At 38.7% G+C, this 12,249-nt stretch overlaps 1 protein-coding gene across 2 annotated transcripts; it reads left to right on the top strand.

The window, feature by feature from the left end:
• Positions 1 to 282: 282 nt before the first annotated feature.
• On the top strand, positions 283 to 11,633 carry LOC307137974 (E3 ubiquitin-protein ligase TRIM17-like). Of its 2 annotated transcripts, none has more exons than XM_079836033.1 (6): positions 283 to 924; positions 6,392 to 6,487; positions 8,181 to 8,405; positions 8,500 to 8,522; positions 8,606 to 8,721; positions 8,810 to 11,633. In XM_079836033.1, exons 1-6 carry the CDS (start codon positions 526 to 528, stop codon positions 9,280 to 9,282), a joined length of 1,332 nt encoding a protein of 443 aa, XP_079692159.1. In that variant the 5' UTR covers positions 283 to 525; the 3' UTR covers positions 9,283 to 11,633. The 2 variants fall into 2 exon arrangements, with proteins under 2 accessions (XP_079692159.1, XP_079692158.1); XM_079836032.1 differs by having other exon boundaries at positions 294 to 924; positions 8,175 to 8,405.
• The last annotated feature ends 616 nt before the right edge of the window (positions 11,634 to 12,249 follow it).

Below are 12,249 nucleotides of genomic sequence, written 5' to 3' on the forward strand. Positions count from 1 at the left end.
ACTAAAAAAGGTTCCCCTATGATTACGAGCCAAGAACCATTTTTGGTGCCATATAGAACCTTTTTTTTTTTAGAGTGTAGCGGCGAAAAAATACATATTGTAGCTTTAGTTTGATATGTAATCATAAAATAATTTTGTTGGAAGGACCAAACCTTTTTTCTAATTTAAATGATTAAATAAATTATTCCAGTAAAAGATTGCAGGAGATAAAGTGCCTTACAGTGTTTTTATTTTTTTTATTAAGCCTTCCAGTGGCTTTGTTTCTTTTCCGAACCGACTCAAAAGAACGATTCGCTCAAGAATCAAACATCACTACTGCTGCCAGTGCTACCCTACCCTTACTGAAAGTGAAACCTTGAGATTCACTTTTAATGCTGCCTCCACGTGCTATCGGAATGATTGTAAATACTAGTTCCCTAGTTAAAAAATTGGACATGAACGCCCTCTCAACTCGAAACCTAAATGCAGAAATGGAAGTGGCAACGACATTTCCGATAGCGCGTGAAGGCAGCAGTAACTTGTAAAATGGCGTGTAGATCTTTTGCTGAGGAGGATTTGTCTTGTCCGGTGTGCTTGGACATTTTTATAAATCCTGTTCTTCTGTCGTGTAGCCACAGTTTTTGTTCAACCTGTATTCAGAGGGTTTGGGGAAATACAAGATTTAAAGAATGTCCGGTTTGCCGAACAAGATCAAATGGTCGTCCTCCGTTAAATCTGGCTTTGGGGAACCTGTGTGAGAGTTTCCTACAGGAGAGAAGGCAGAAATCTTCATCTTCATCTGAAACCGTCTGCAGTGTTCATAAAGAGCAGCTCAAACTCTTCTGTCTGGATGATCAACAGCCCGTGTGTGTGGTGTGTCGAGACTCCAGAAAACACACCGACCACAGATTCTGTCCCGTCGATGAAGCTGCCGCGGATAATAAGGTCAGATCAATGATCTTTAAAACATTTTACTTAATGATTAATCTTCAACTGACAAAAATATAAATCTATCAAATCTAAATCACGCTGCCACCAACGAATAGCCTATATTGCATCCGTAGTTTCTCCTGTAGTTTTGCTTGTGGCAAAGCATCATTGATGTTTATTTCACCTACCGAGTCTATTCACAAATATTTTGTAAAGATGCCAATAGTAAAAAAAAAAAGTTTCTTTAATTATTTCATATTTTACTCCGGCACTTTCTAAACTAAATCAATGCATGGTCCCACTTTAGGTGGCCTTAATTGTATATTAATAATTTGATACAATGCACTTATGTTTTTTTTTTTGTACTTTGTACTTATATATAATATATATATATATATATATATATATATATATATATATATATATATATATATATATATATATATATATATATATATATATATATATATATATATATAAACTGTAATTACAGCTCAGCTGTATGTCATTTCTGTAATTATATTTATAGTTGACCCATCCCTTACACCTTAAAAGTGCCGTGTGTAATATTTAGGAGGATCTATTGACAGAAATGCAATATAGTATATAGGCTACACAACTATGTTTTCAGGGGTGTATAAAGACCGTTATGTTTCTATTACCTTCAGAATGAGCCATTTCTATACACCGCGGGTCCCCTTACAGTAGGCTAGCGTAGTCAGAGCTTCAAACTGATGGCAGAAGGTCTGCTGGACTCTATCGCAGCTTTCATTGGTCGAGGACCGCTCAAGAGGACGTTTGACTGACATGTAAAGCAACCAATCCCAGTTAGTTTTGTTTCGCGTCATGTTTATTGGCGTGAACATGTAAAGTCGGTGTCCCTTCAATAACAGACCGGCGGTCGCTATAAATTATTCATTCATGAACGTTGTGCTAGTTTACTGCAACAATGGAGCTGCGAACCCTCACATAGGGGACGTTTTAACCCTTTCCACACGTCGGAATGACGAAACTTAGTGTATTTACTAGTTGCCATATCAACATTATTTAGAGAAAAAATAGCGCCAAAATTAAAAAATCTCTGGGAGATATTACTGAACATGTATTTAACCATAGCAAAAGTAAATTTCTTACTTAAGTTTAGTTTTCATCTCTGTTTTTTGTGTTTATTTAAAATAAGACAAATCCGATAATATTTTAATCTTATATCTGTTATTTAACAGTTGAGATGGTTCTTTAATGCTGATCTAACAGCAGAAGACTCGAGCCAAGATTTAAATCCCAGTTGTGCAGATTGGGGTGTGTGTTAACACTGCGTTACAATGAGCCCCTATTAGAAATATGCCATTATATTCTATACTTTTATGAATTCTTTTGAGAAACCATGAGAAAAGGGTGAATAATGACTGAGAGTTAATGTTCAGATAATATTAATTATTATTATGTTTTGAATTATGCTGTATAGCTGAATTTAGCGATGTGTTTGTAGTCAAACTCAAAAATGCTTATATTTTTAATGATTAAAAAATGCCATTATTTTAATTTAAAAATGTAATAATTGTATTTTGTTGACAAAATATTTTAGTTTGTCTTGGATATTTTTTTGATTATATCAGAGAACATTTTAAGCTGTCAATTGGTCATGTTACAATGTACCCCACCTACGAGGCACGTTGTCACATTTCACTTCCAATCTTTCGGGGTAAATCAAGACAAAAGTCCTAAGTGGATTTACACAAACTGAGAAAGTCAAAAAGCGTTAGGTTGTGCCCCGCTCTCCCCTACTTTTGAAAATCCAGCGTTTAGATGATCCTGATATAAGCTCTCCTTGTCACAGTTGTAAACACGACAGCGTTCTTCTTCCACGAGTAAGTTTGGCGTCACAGCATTTGTTTCCAGTCGGACCGTTAAAGAACGCAACACACACATCTCACAGACATCCTGTAGAATTCAACCAATCAGATGACGACTTCGAAACTACTGAAGAGTTTCCAGATAAGAGTGCCATATGCATCAGACGTTCAGCCAACGGTCCGTGGGTGTGACGTCTGAGCAGTGTTGGGCAGTAGCGACGCTACTAGCGCTACTACATTTTTCGGTAGCTCAGTTACTTTTAAAGCAGTAGCTAACTGCTTTATACCGCATGTCAGACATGACATGTATCTGTACTGTAGCCTACTATACTTTTATGCCATTAAACAATGTCATTTGTTTTATGTTTAAATAGTATATTGTTATTTATAAATAACATCTAGGCTATATTGATAATGAAAAGTGCATAGATGCGTAATATAGGCTATGTCAAAGACAGGGTCTGCAACAAATAAATAGGGCTGCAACAAACGATTATTTTAATAATCGATTAAGCTAACGATTATTAGAACGATTAATCGACTAATCGTCGATTATTGTCATCACCGACTAATTCGTACATTTTTAACGATTATTCAGCTTTTTCAATTAGTTAAAACATTTGAGTTAAACATATTCTAACTATAATATATAAAAAAGAAAGTCACTTCAGCTTTTGAAATGGTTGTTTTAATGAACTTTGAGCTAAGTTCTCAGAACTCAAATCACACACAAATGCTCTCCAAGCATTGTTTAAATATTCTGTTCACTTTCAATTGAAAAAATAAATAATAATTAACAAAAATTAGCTGCATTACAGACAAAAAATCAAATAAAATAGATGTTTGAATGTAAACATCTCTTGGCAGCAGTATCGAGCTTCATTTGTAAAACAATAACTGACCCACTGCTTTTCTTAGAACTGAAACAGAAAAAGAGGACATTTACTTCAGGACACAACGAATGGTAAAATATTAATCTGCAAATGACATTGCAGACAAAATGACATAATATTAATCTCTTACATGACAATTGAGCTGACAGATTCTCATTCACCTTTTAATTAACAATATGAAAAAGTAACTGACATGATATTCTTCCTAACATCGCCTCTTGTAAGTCTTCATGCATATGGAACAAAATACAGGCGAGTGATGAGACTTTAATACCTAATAGTGTTATAATAATAAAAACAGTCCTGACTCCAAGCACGATCAAACTTTATTCTATGCTAAATAAATCATCACATTACTGTAATTATATTATTATTGTTAATATTATTACAATTGTAAAACCCCGCCCACTGGTCCAATTCTCGGCGTCCAATGGCAGGGAGAAGGTGTTTCTGCGTATCGCTGTCTTTCCTTTTACACAATAAAACAGTTCAATTTAAACACATTCTTTTGTATGTATTTACCTTGTTGTTTCATCTGACTCCATTAAATGAAAATGTGTTAAATGATTTTGTTAACCATTAACTTTAGATTTATACTTTGTCTTTCAATTTAAATCGTTTATCTTATGTTATACTCAGCATTCAAGATTCCAGTAACGGTCTAGAGTTTCGCACCGGCCGGGTTTACGATCTCTGTTACGGACCAGTCAGTCTTGGTCATCTAGGCAGAGGCGACACACTGATATTCTGGACGCCCGTGCAATACGTTGATCATTCCAGAATATTTTTATTCAGTTCCCTTAGATCTGAATTCACTTAATTAATGCAAAACTGTTTCTAATCAGAGGCCATGACCATTATCACAGAATCAAGCGACCAACTTGCTAATTCTGATGATAACTTTCTATAATCATGCCGTGGTTTCCCACGTATACGTTAATTAGAACAATATTGCAATAATCAGGAATTGAGGTTGCCCTATTTAGATTGGTCTAACAATTTACTATTGTTCTAAACGGAAAGACTTGTTTAGCCTATCAACCTCTACAGTCCAAGTATACGTTACCTAGTGCCAATGTGTTAGTCGGATCTCTAAAGCATCGATCCGGTGTGCTCTTTAAGCTTCACCAAAACCGTGTCTTAGTCCGTGTTAAACTAACCTGAGCAGATATCCGTACTGTTATGGTTATAACATGAAATACTGAGTTAATAACACAAAATGCGTTGCAGTAAGTTTAAAGCATAACGATTTATTAACCAGGTAAGAAACATCAATCAAAAGTCAACTCAAAGAGTAAAAAAGCATCAATCAATCATATACAGAAACAATAATTCAAGAATCAAGGATTCTAGAAATCTTTACCTGGTCATGAAAAACTACACACAAGCAGTGTGGGAAATCTCAATACAGACTCCCCGATTCTTGTATCACCTTCCCTTAAATACCCAGATAATTCAATAAGACCACAAATGGTGGTGTTTGAGGTTATAATTAGATTTTGGTCCCTCATCCAGGGGGGTCACAAATGGGCAACCAGGATCTGTGTTTGAATGGGTTCTAGACATCTGCAAAGGAGGGCATTTATTTACATACAGGAGGCACTTGAGTAGATGATCTGTGGGGGGTCACCTTTTGGTGATACATAGTATTTTTATCAACTTACATAACTTCTTGGAGGTTTGCATTATGATTTAGGAGAATGAGACCATTTTACCAGACGCACTGATACGTTTCAAATGATACTAAACATGCATAGTTACACATTGTATACATTTAACGTTGCATAGATTTTGAATGAGTTTTCAGTGTGGGTGAGAGTGAGTTATACAGAGGGTGCTGTGCAGGGTGTGAATGTGTGGTGTGTGTGTCTCAGTGTGATGTGTCTCGGGTGGGGCTGTTGTGTATTTGGGGAAGTGTTCGAATGGTAATCTTTGGGAAAGTCCTTTGTTTCCGGGAAATCACGGTTTCTCTGTTCAGACTGAACGGCATCTCTCGGCCCAGACCGATCGGCACCACCTTACACAATTATTAGTAGTATTGCATTCTCTATTAAAGAGATTTACCGCTAGTTATTTAGTTGTTTCCTCTTTAAGTGCTCCAACATGCTGTGAAAAGTTTGGCCTTGCAGGTCTCAATCAGCTCCTGGTTCAGTGGTCAGGGCACTGATCAGGTCTTTCTCACCTTCTCTGAACCCAGAAGACCCAGTGGAGAAGGTTACCTGGGGTTGTGTGTTGATGGTTAACAGGACAAGAGTCAATGGGCTGATCCCTAGCCCATTGACTTGCCACTTTTATCTTCTTAAACGCTTGTTTTTTTTGGGTCGACACGACAGCTTATAAAAACGTATTTCTGTGTTTTTTAGCTTGTTTGCTGTACACCTTGTCACATATCAGCTTTTAACCATTGTTCAGTTTTTTGTTATAAGTCCGAAATGACAATGAGGCAGCCTCACGCAATGCAAAGTCAATGGAGAGTGTTGGATTGTTTCCCCCCCCCGGTGTGGGCGTGGCCTAAATACGCTCTGTCTCTATATAAATGTAACAAATTATTATTATTATTAATAACTAAAGCTGACAAAGTGAAAAAGCATAACAGGACCCCTTTAAGTTATAAAACAGGAAGTAGTCGTATTTTGTGTGCGTCAGTCAGCACAAGTCCCTTCCCTTCACTGTCTGGGCTATATAAACTAAAAGAAAATAAGGGCAAGACACTATTTTCATGATGCTTTCTTTCAGATGAAACTCGGACATTCACTGGGACATTTACAGAAGAGACTGAGAATATTTGAGAATTTTAAACAGACTTTGGATCGAACTGCTCAACAAATTAAGGTTTGAAATAAACAGTGATTCTAGAAATGTTGATATAGATCTTAGTTTATCCTTTACAACCCCAAATCAGAAAAAGTTGGGACAGTATGGAAAACACAAATAAAAAAAAAAGAAGTGATTTCGAAATTTACTTTGACTTGTATTTCATTGCAGACAATATGAACAAAAAATATTTCATGTTTTGTCTGGTCAACTTCATGTCATTTGTAAATATGCATCCTTTCCTGTCATTCAGACCTGCAACACATTTAAAAAAAAGTTGGGACAGTAAAGCATCTACCACTTTGTAATGTTGCCATTCCTTTTCACAACACTTAAAAGACGTTTAGGGACTGAAGACACCAAGTGATGAAGTGTTTCAGGTGTAATTTTGTCCCATTCTTCCTGCAAACAAGTCTTAAGGTGGGCAACAGTACGGGGTCTTCGTTGTCGCATTTTGCGCTTCAAAATGTTCCACACATTCTCTATTGGAGACAGGTCGGGACTGCAGGCAGGCCAGTCAAGTACCCGTACCCTCTTCCTCCGCAGCCAGGACTTTGTAATGTGTGCAGAATGTGGTTTTGCATTGTCTTGTTGAAATATGCATGGACGTCCCTGGAAAAGATGTCTTCTTGAAGGCAGCATATTATGCTCCAAAATCTCTATGTACTTTTCAGCATTAATGGTGCCTTCACAGAAGTGCAAGTTACCTTTGCCAAGGGCACTGACACAACCCCATACCATGACAGACCCTGGCTTCTGGACTTGTTGCTGGTAACAGTCTGGATGATCCTTTTCTTCTTTGGTCCGGAGCACACGGCGTCCATTCCTCCCAAAAAATACCTGAAATACTGATTCATCTGACCACAGTACACGTTTCCACTGTGTGATGGTCCATCCCAGATGCCTCCGAGCCCAGAAAAGTCGACGGCGCTTCTGGACACTGTTAACATAGGGCTTCCTTTTGGCACAGTACAGTTTTAACTGGCATTTGTGGATGTAACTACGTATTGTGGTCCTTGACAAAGGTTTGCCAAAGTAGTCCTGAGCCCATGTGGTGATATCGCTTATAGATGAATGACGATTCTTGATTCAGTGCCGCCTGAGGGATCGGCGATCACGGTTGTTCAGCTTAGGCTTGCGCCCTTGTCCTTTACGCACTGAAATTCCTCCAGATTCTTTGAATCTTTTAATTTTATGTTATGCACTGTTGAATGTGAAATATCCAAATCTCTTCCTATCTTTTTTTTGAGGAACATTGTTTTTAAACATTTCAATAATTTTCTCACGTATTTGTTGGCAAACTGGCGATCCTCGGCCCATCTTTGCTCCTGAAGGATTAGACCTTTCTTGGATGCTGCTTTTGTACCAAATCATAATTACAATCACCTGTTGACATCACCTGTTTCAAATGACATCAGTATTTAACCATTTTACCTCATTACTAGCCCTAAATTGCTCCTGTCCCAAATTTTTTTGAAATGTGTTGCAGGTCTGAATGACAGGAAAGGATGCATATTTACAAATGACATGAAGTTGACAAGACAAAACATGAAATATTTTGTTCATATTGTCTGCAATGAAATACAAGTCAAAGTAAATTTAGAAATCACTTCTTTTTTTTCTTTTTTTTTGCGTTTTCCATACTGTCCCAACTTTTTCTGATTTGGGGTTGTATATTGTTGTATAAATATGTCTTTCATTTCAGATTCAGACTAAAGACACAGAGATTCAAATGAAGGGGGAGTTTAAGGAACTTCACCAGTTTCTATATAATGAAGAAGGAAACAGAATAACCGCGCTGAGAGAGGAAGGGAAGCAGAAGAGTCAGAAGATGAAGGAGAAGATTGAGGAGACGAGCAGACAGATCTCATCTCTCAGCAGCACAATCAGAGACATCGAGCAGCAGATGAAGACTGAAGATGTTTCATTCCTGCAGGTGTCCATCAATCTTCACTATTCATCATATGAACGTCAGTTTCCGAGATTTAAACCAAACTCAGTTTTGCTGAACGGTGTTTTTTTTGTTACAGAACTTTAGGAGCACGTTGCAGAGGTTTGTGTTTTTATTTCCGGTTGATGTTTTCTGTGGTTCTGAATGAAACCTTCAGCATCTCTGACTCCTGAATGTTTTTCCAGAGCTGAGATTAGACTTCCAGATCCACAGAACGTTACAGAGACGATCAGTGTCCCGAAACACCTGAGCAACCTGAAGCTCACTGTGTTACAGCAGATGCAGGACAATGTTGCTAAAGGTAAGTGAGCATCAGAACACATCAGTTATGTCAATGCATATGTGCCTTAATATGTGTGAACAAGTGCGTATCTGTCCTCTCTTTTTAGCCTCGTATGTCAACGCTGAGCTTTCTGGTGACCTACCTGATGATCAAAGATACATTTCCTTGAAGTATAAGAAATCACAGCAAATCTCTGCTCGGAGTAGAAGAAGCTACTACAACCTAGATAGCAAAGTTCCCCAGAGCAGTGGGTATGAGTGTGCATATGGGCCCAGCGCCCCTCTACTCGCCCCAGTACGTGGTTTTAAGCATCTCCCCCCACGTCCCCCAAAAACGCAACTTCAACGGAGGGGAAGTCTAAACCCCCCACCTCCCCTCGGTACACAATTTCAACCGAGAGGGAGCCACCCCCCAGAACACAATCTCAATGGAGGGGGAGCCACCCCCGTACGCAATTTCACTCCCAAAAAAAGCCAAAACGAAGATGAGCTTGAGAATTTAGAGCTTCAAAATCAAGAGATCCAGTTCCCAGGTGTCAAGAATTTAGTGAAGAAAATAAATGAACAGATGAAGATGTAAACAAAATACAACTGAAATGTTGCAATCTGATATACTAATGTTGAAGGCGTCCTATTATGCATTTTCAACTTTAGATATTTTTAAAAGGGAGATCTTTTATTTAACAGAATCCACTCTGAAGAACTACAACGGTCGGCTCGTTTTGGGCTACAATGCATTTTTTTCTCGATCTTATGAAGTCATAATGTTGCTCATTTAAATAATCCAGTAATAAACACTTATATTACTGTTTGGATTACCATAGTTTTCCAACAAATATCACGATTAAATGGTGTATAACATCATATCTAAAGTGTCTAAGAAAACTACAAAAAAAAAAAAAACACACTCAGAGACGCCCTGTGAAATCCGTGCTTGCATAGTCCATGAATAAAATGCGTTCTGTTCTGCTCGATCCTCTTGTTTGTTAACATCTTAAGTCTAAATCAGGCTTGAATAAGTTTGAAATTGACACCATCCGTAAAGTCGGCATTAAATCAAAATGGACGTTTTTTGGCTTTTAAAGGGGTGGTAAACCACGATTTCACTATTCTAACTTTAGCTAGCGTGTAATGTTGCTGCTTGAGCATAAACAACATCTGCAAAGTTACAACGTTCAAAGTTTAAAGCAAAGGGAGATATTTGCTTTTAAAGAAATCAGTTTCTAAGAACTACAGCAAACGGCCAGTAGGCGACTACACACATTCCTCCAGGGTTGGTGACATCAACAGGCTCAATATTTACATAAACCCCTCCTCCGAGAATATTAAATAAGGGGGGGTGAGGCCATTTTGTATCGCGGCGCTGTTGTGGTATAGTTAGGCTGGAGTGTTGTTGCCGCGATGCCGAGGAAACGCTGTTATTTTCATCCGGATTGCAGGTCTGGGGCACTTGCTCTGTTCAGCCTTCATAGGGACGGGGGTGCGTTGCAGAGCGTTTAACATACAGCATGTTATATGCACGTGTGTTTGAGACAGCGGGGAATCAGGCGCGCGCGGGCTCCCGCAGCACATCTCACGGAGGAAAACATCCACCGTCTTCGCGATTTCAATGCCGGATTTGCACAACGTCAGCTGCGTGAAAAAAACACTGCCAGTGCGTGGATGCACGACGCGCGCGCTGCACATTTCACGGAGGACAACACAAACTTCCACAAACTTTGCGAGTTCAATGCAGGATATGCACCTCGGCTTGTCCTGAAAGCTGGATTTACAAACAGAAGCTGTTTACGGGCCACAACCTGTAAGTCTGATTTATATTTCGTCGATGTGTTTTCCTGTAATAGGTTGTAGCAAGGAAGTAAACAGATGACAGCGCTGTTCTGCAAACCAGTCTGTTAAATGCTCATTCATACTTAGCGTTATCCGACGAACACCTAACGTTACAAACACTAACGTTAAAATCTCAACAGCGAACTTGGCATTAGTGTAAATGATTCTTTGATTAGAGCTTTTATGTATTGTTTATCTACAGGCATGCTAAACATGGTTCTGTGTGTGATTTGGCTAACTTACTAGTTAAAGCCAGTGCTTAGTGTCCGTTTTGGGTTAGTTCTTGCGACAGATATTTGGCTAGAATCGTTCTAAAAATACAAAAGTAACAGTGCCATTCAGTAGCGATCACTATAGACCCGCAGTCTTTACTCTTGAGGACTGAACAGGTTCTGCTCGATCATCTTCACTCAAATGTTCTGGGTCTGATTCGGGCTCATATGGTTTTATTGACGCCATTGTTTCTAACACTGACCAAAGCACCGCCTCCGGTAAAGGTAAGGGGCGTGACGTTTCCGACAAACGTGCACTAGGCGGTTAGCGAATCACAACACACTGGGCCAGCTAACCAATCAGAGCCCATCGCGTATTTTTGAGGGACTGGCTTCATACAACCCGGAAAGCATCAGACCGTTTTACAAGGAGGGACAGAGCAGTGTAGAATAAAGGTCAAATATATGAAAAATAAGGCTTTTTTTTTTTAAACGAAGCATGAACACATGTTACAGTGCACCCCACAAACACAGTCAAGCCTTCAAAAGAATGTTTTACCACCCCTTTAATAAGAATGTTAGTCTTATGGTGCGTTCACACCGGATGCGAATGAAGCGTTTCGCGCGAGTGATATACATGTTAAGTCAATACAAAGACGCGAATAGACATTCTGCGGCGCGAATTGAGCGAACTGAATGTTTGGCACATGATTCGCGCAAGTTGAAAAATCTGAACTTTAGCGGATATTCGCGCCGCGTTAACCAATCAGGAGCTTGTTCTAGTAGTGACAACAATGAGGAGAAAATCTGGTTTATATTAATCATATATTAACATCTGGTTCAGGCAAGTGTGCATATGATTATCACTGTAATAAAATTAAATCACATGAAACACAACCCAGTCTCTTTTTGTTAAATGCAAGTTTATGTATGATCAATAATACAAAAGTATAAGTAAAAGGTATAATAAGCTCTTCATGAAATAAAGCAAACAATTCAGTCAAACATTCAAAGTCAGTGCTAGTCGGCTACAACGGTAACGTAAAGTTAAACAGCCTAAAAATAAAAATGTAATGAAACTTCACTTTGCCCTCAGCCTAAACGATTTGCCAGGGAACAAATTATAGATCCATGAGACCAAAGATCGGCCGTTAGATCTACACAAGACGAATTATAGCTCGAGACACACCACAGAGACATCAGAGCCAGCGGCAGACGGCTGAAGGACTGGCCGAGGAAAGGCTGCTCTCACCGGGGTTAGAGAGCGCGGAGCGAAACTCAGAAAACGCCAGATCACATGTTAAAATAGACACTCTCTTTATAAATAAACCACAGATTTGAGCTTTACACAACTACATTATCGCCTAAAAAAGTCTTAAAACTACGTTTTGTCACACATTAACAGTAGATTTTAACAAAAAAGACGTGTAAACACAGACGAGCCGCTGGCAGAAGCCCCTTCCATGACGCGAATTCGCATCTGTTGTGAAGTGAATGTCACACGC

This window comes from Gobio gobio (genome assembly GCF_949357685.1).
Source record: "Gobio gobio genome assembly, chromosome: 14".
Classification (NCBI taxonomy): domain Eukaryota; kingdom Metazoa; phylum Chordata; class Actinopteri; order Cypriniformes; family Gobionidae; genus Gobio; species Gobio gobio.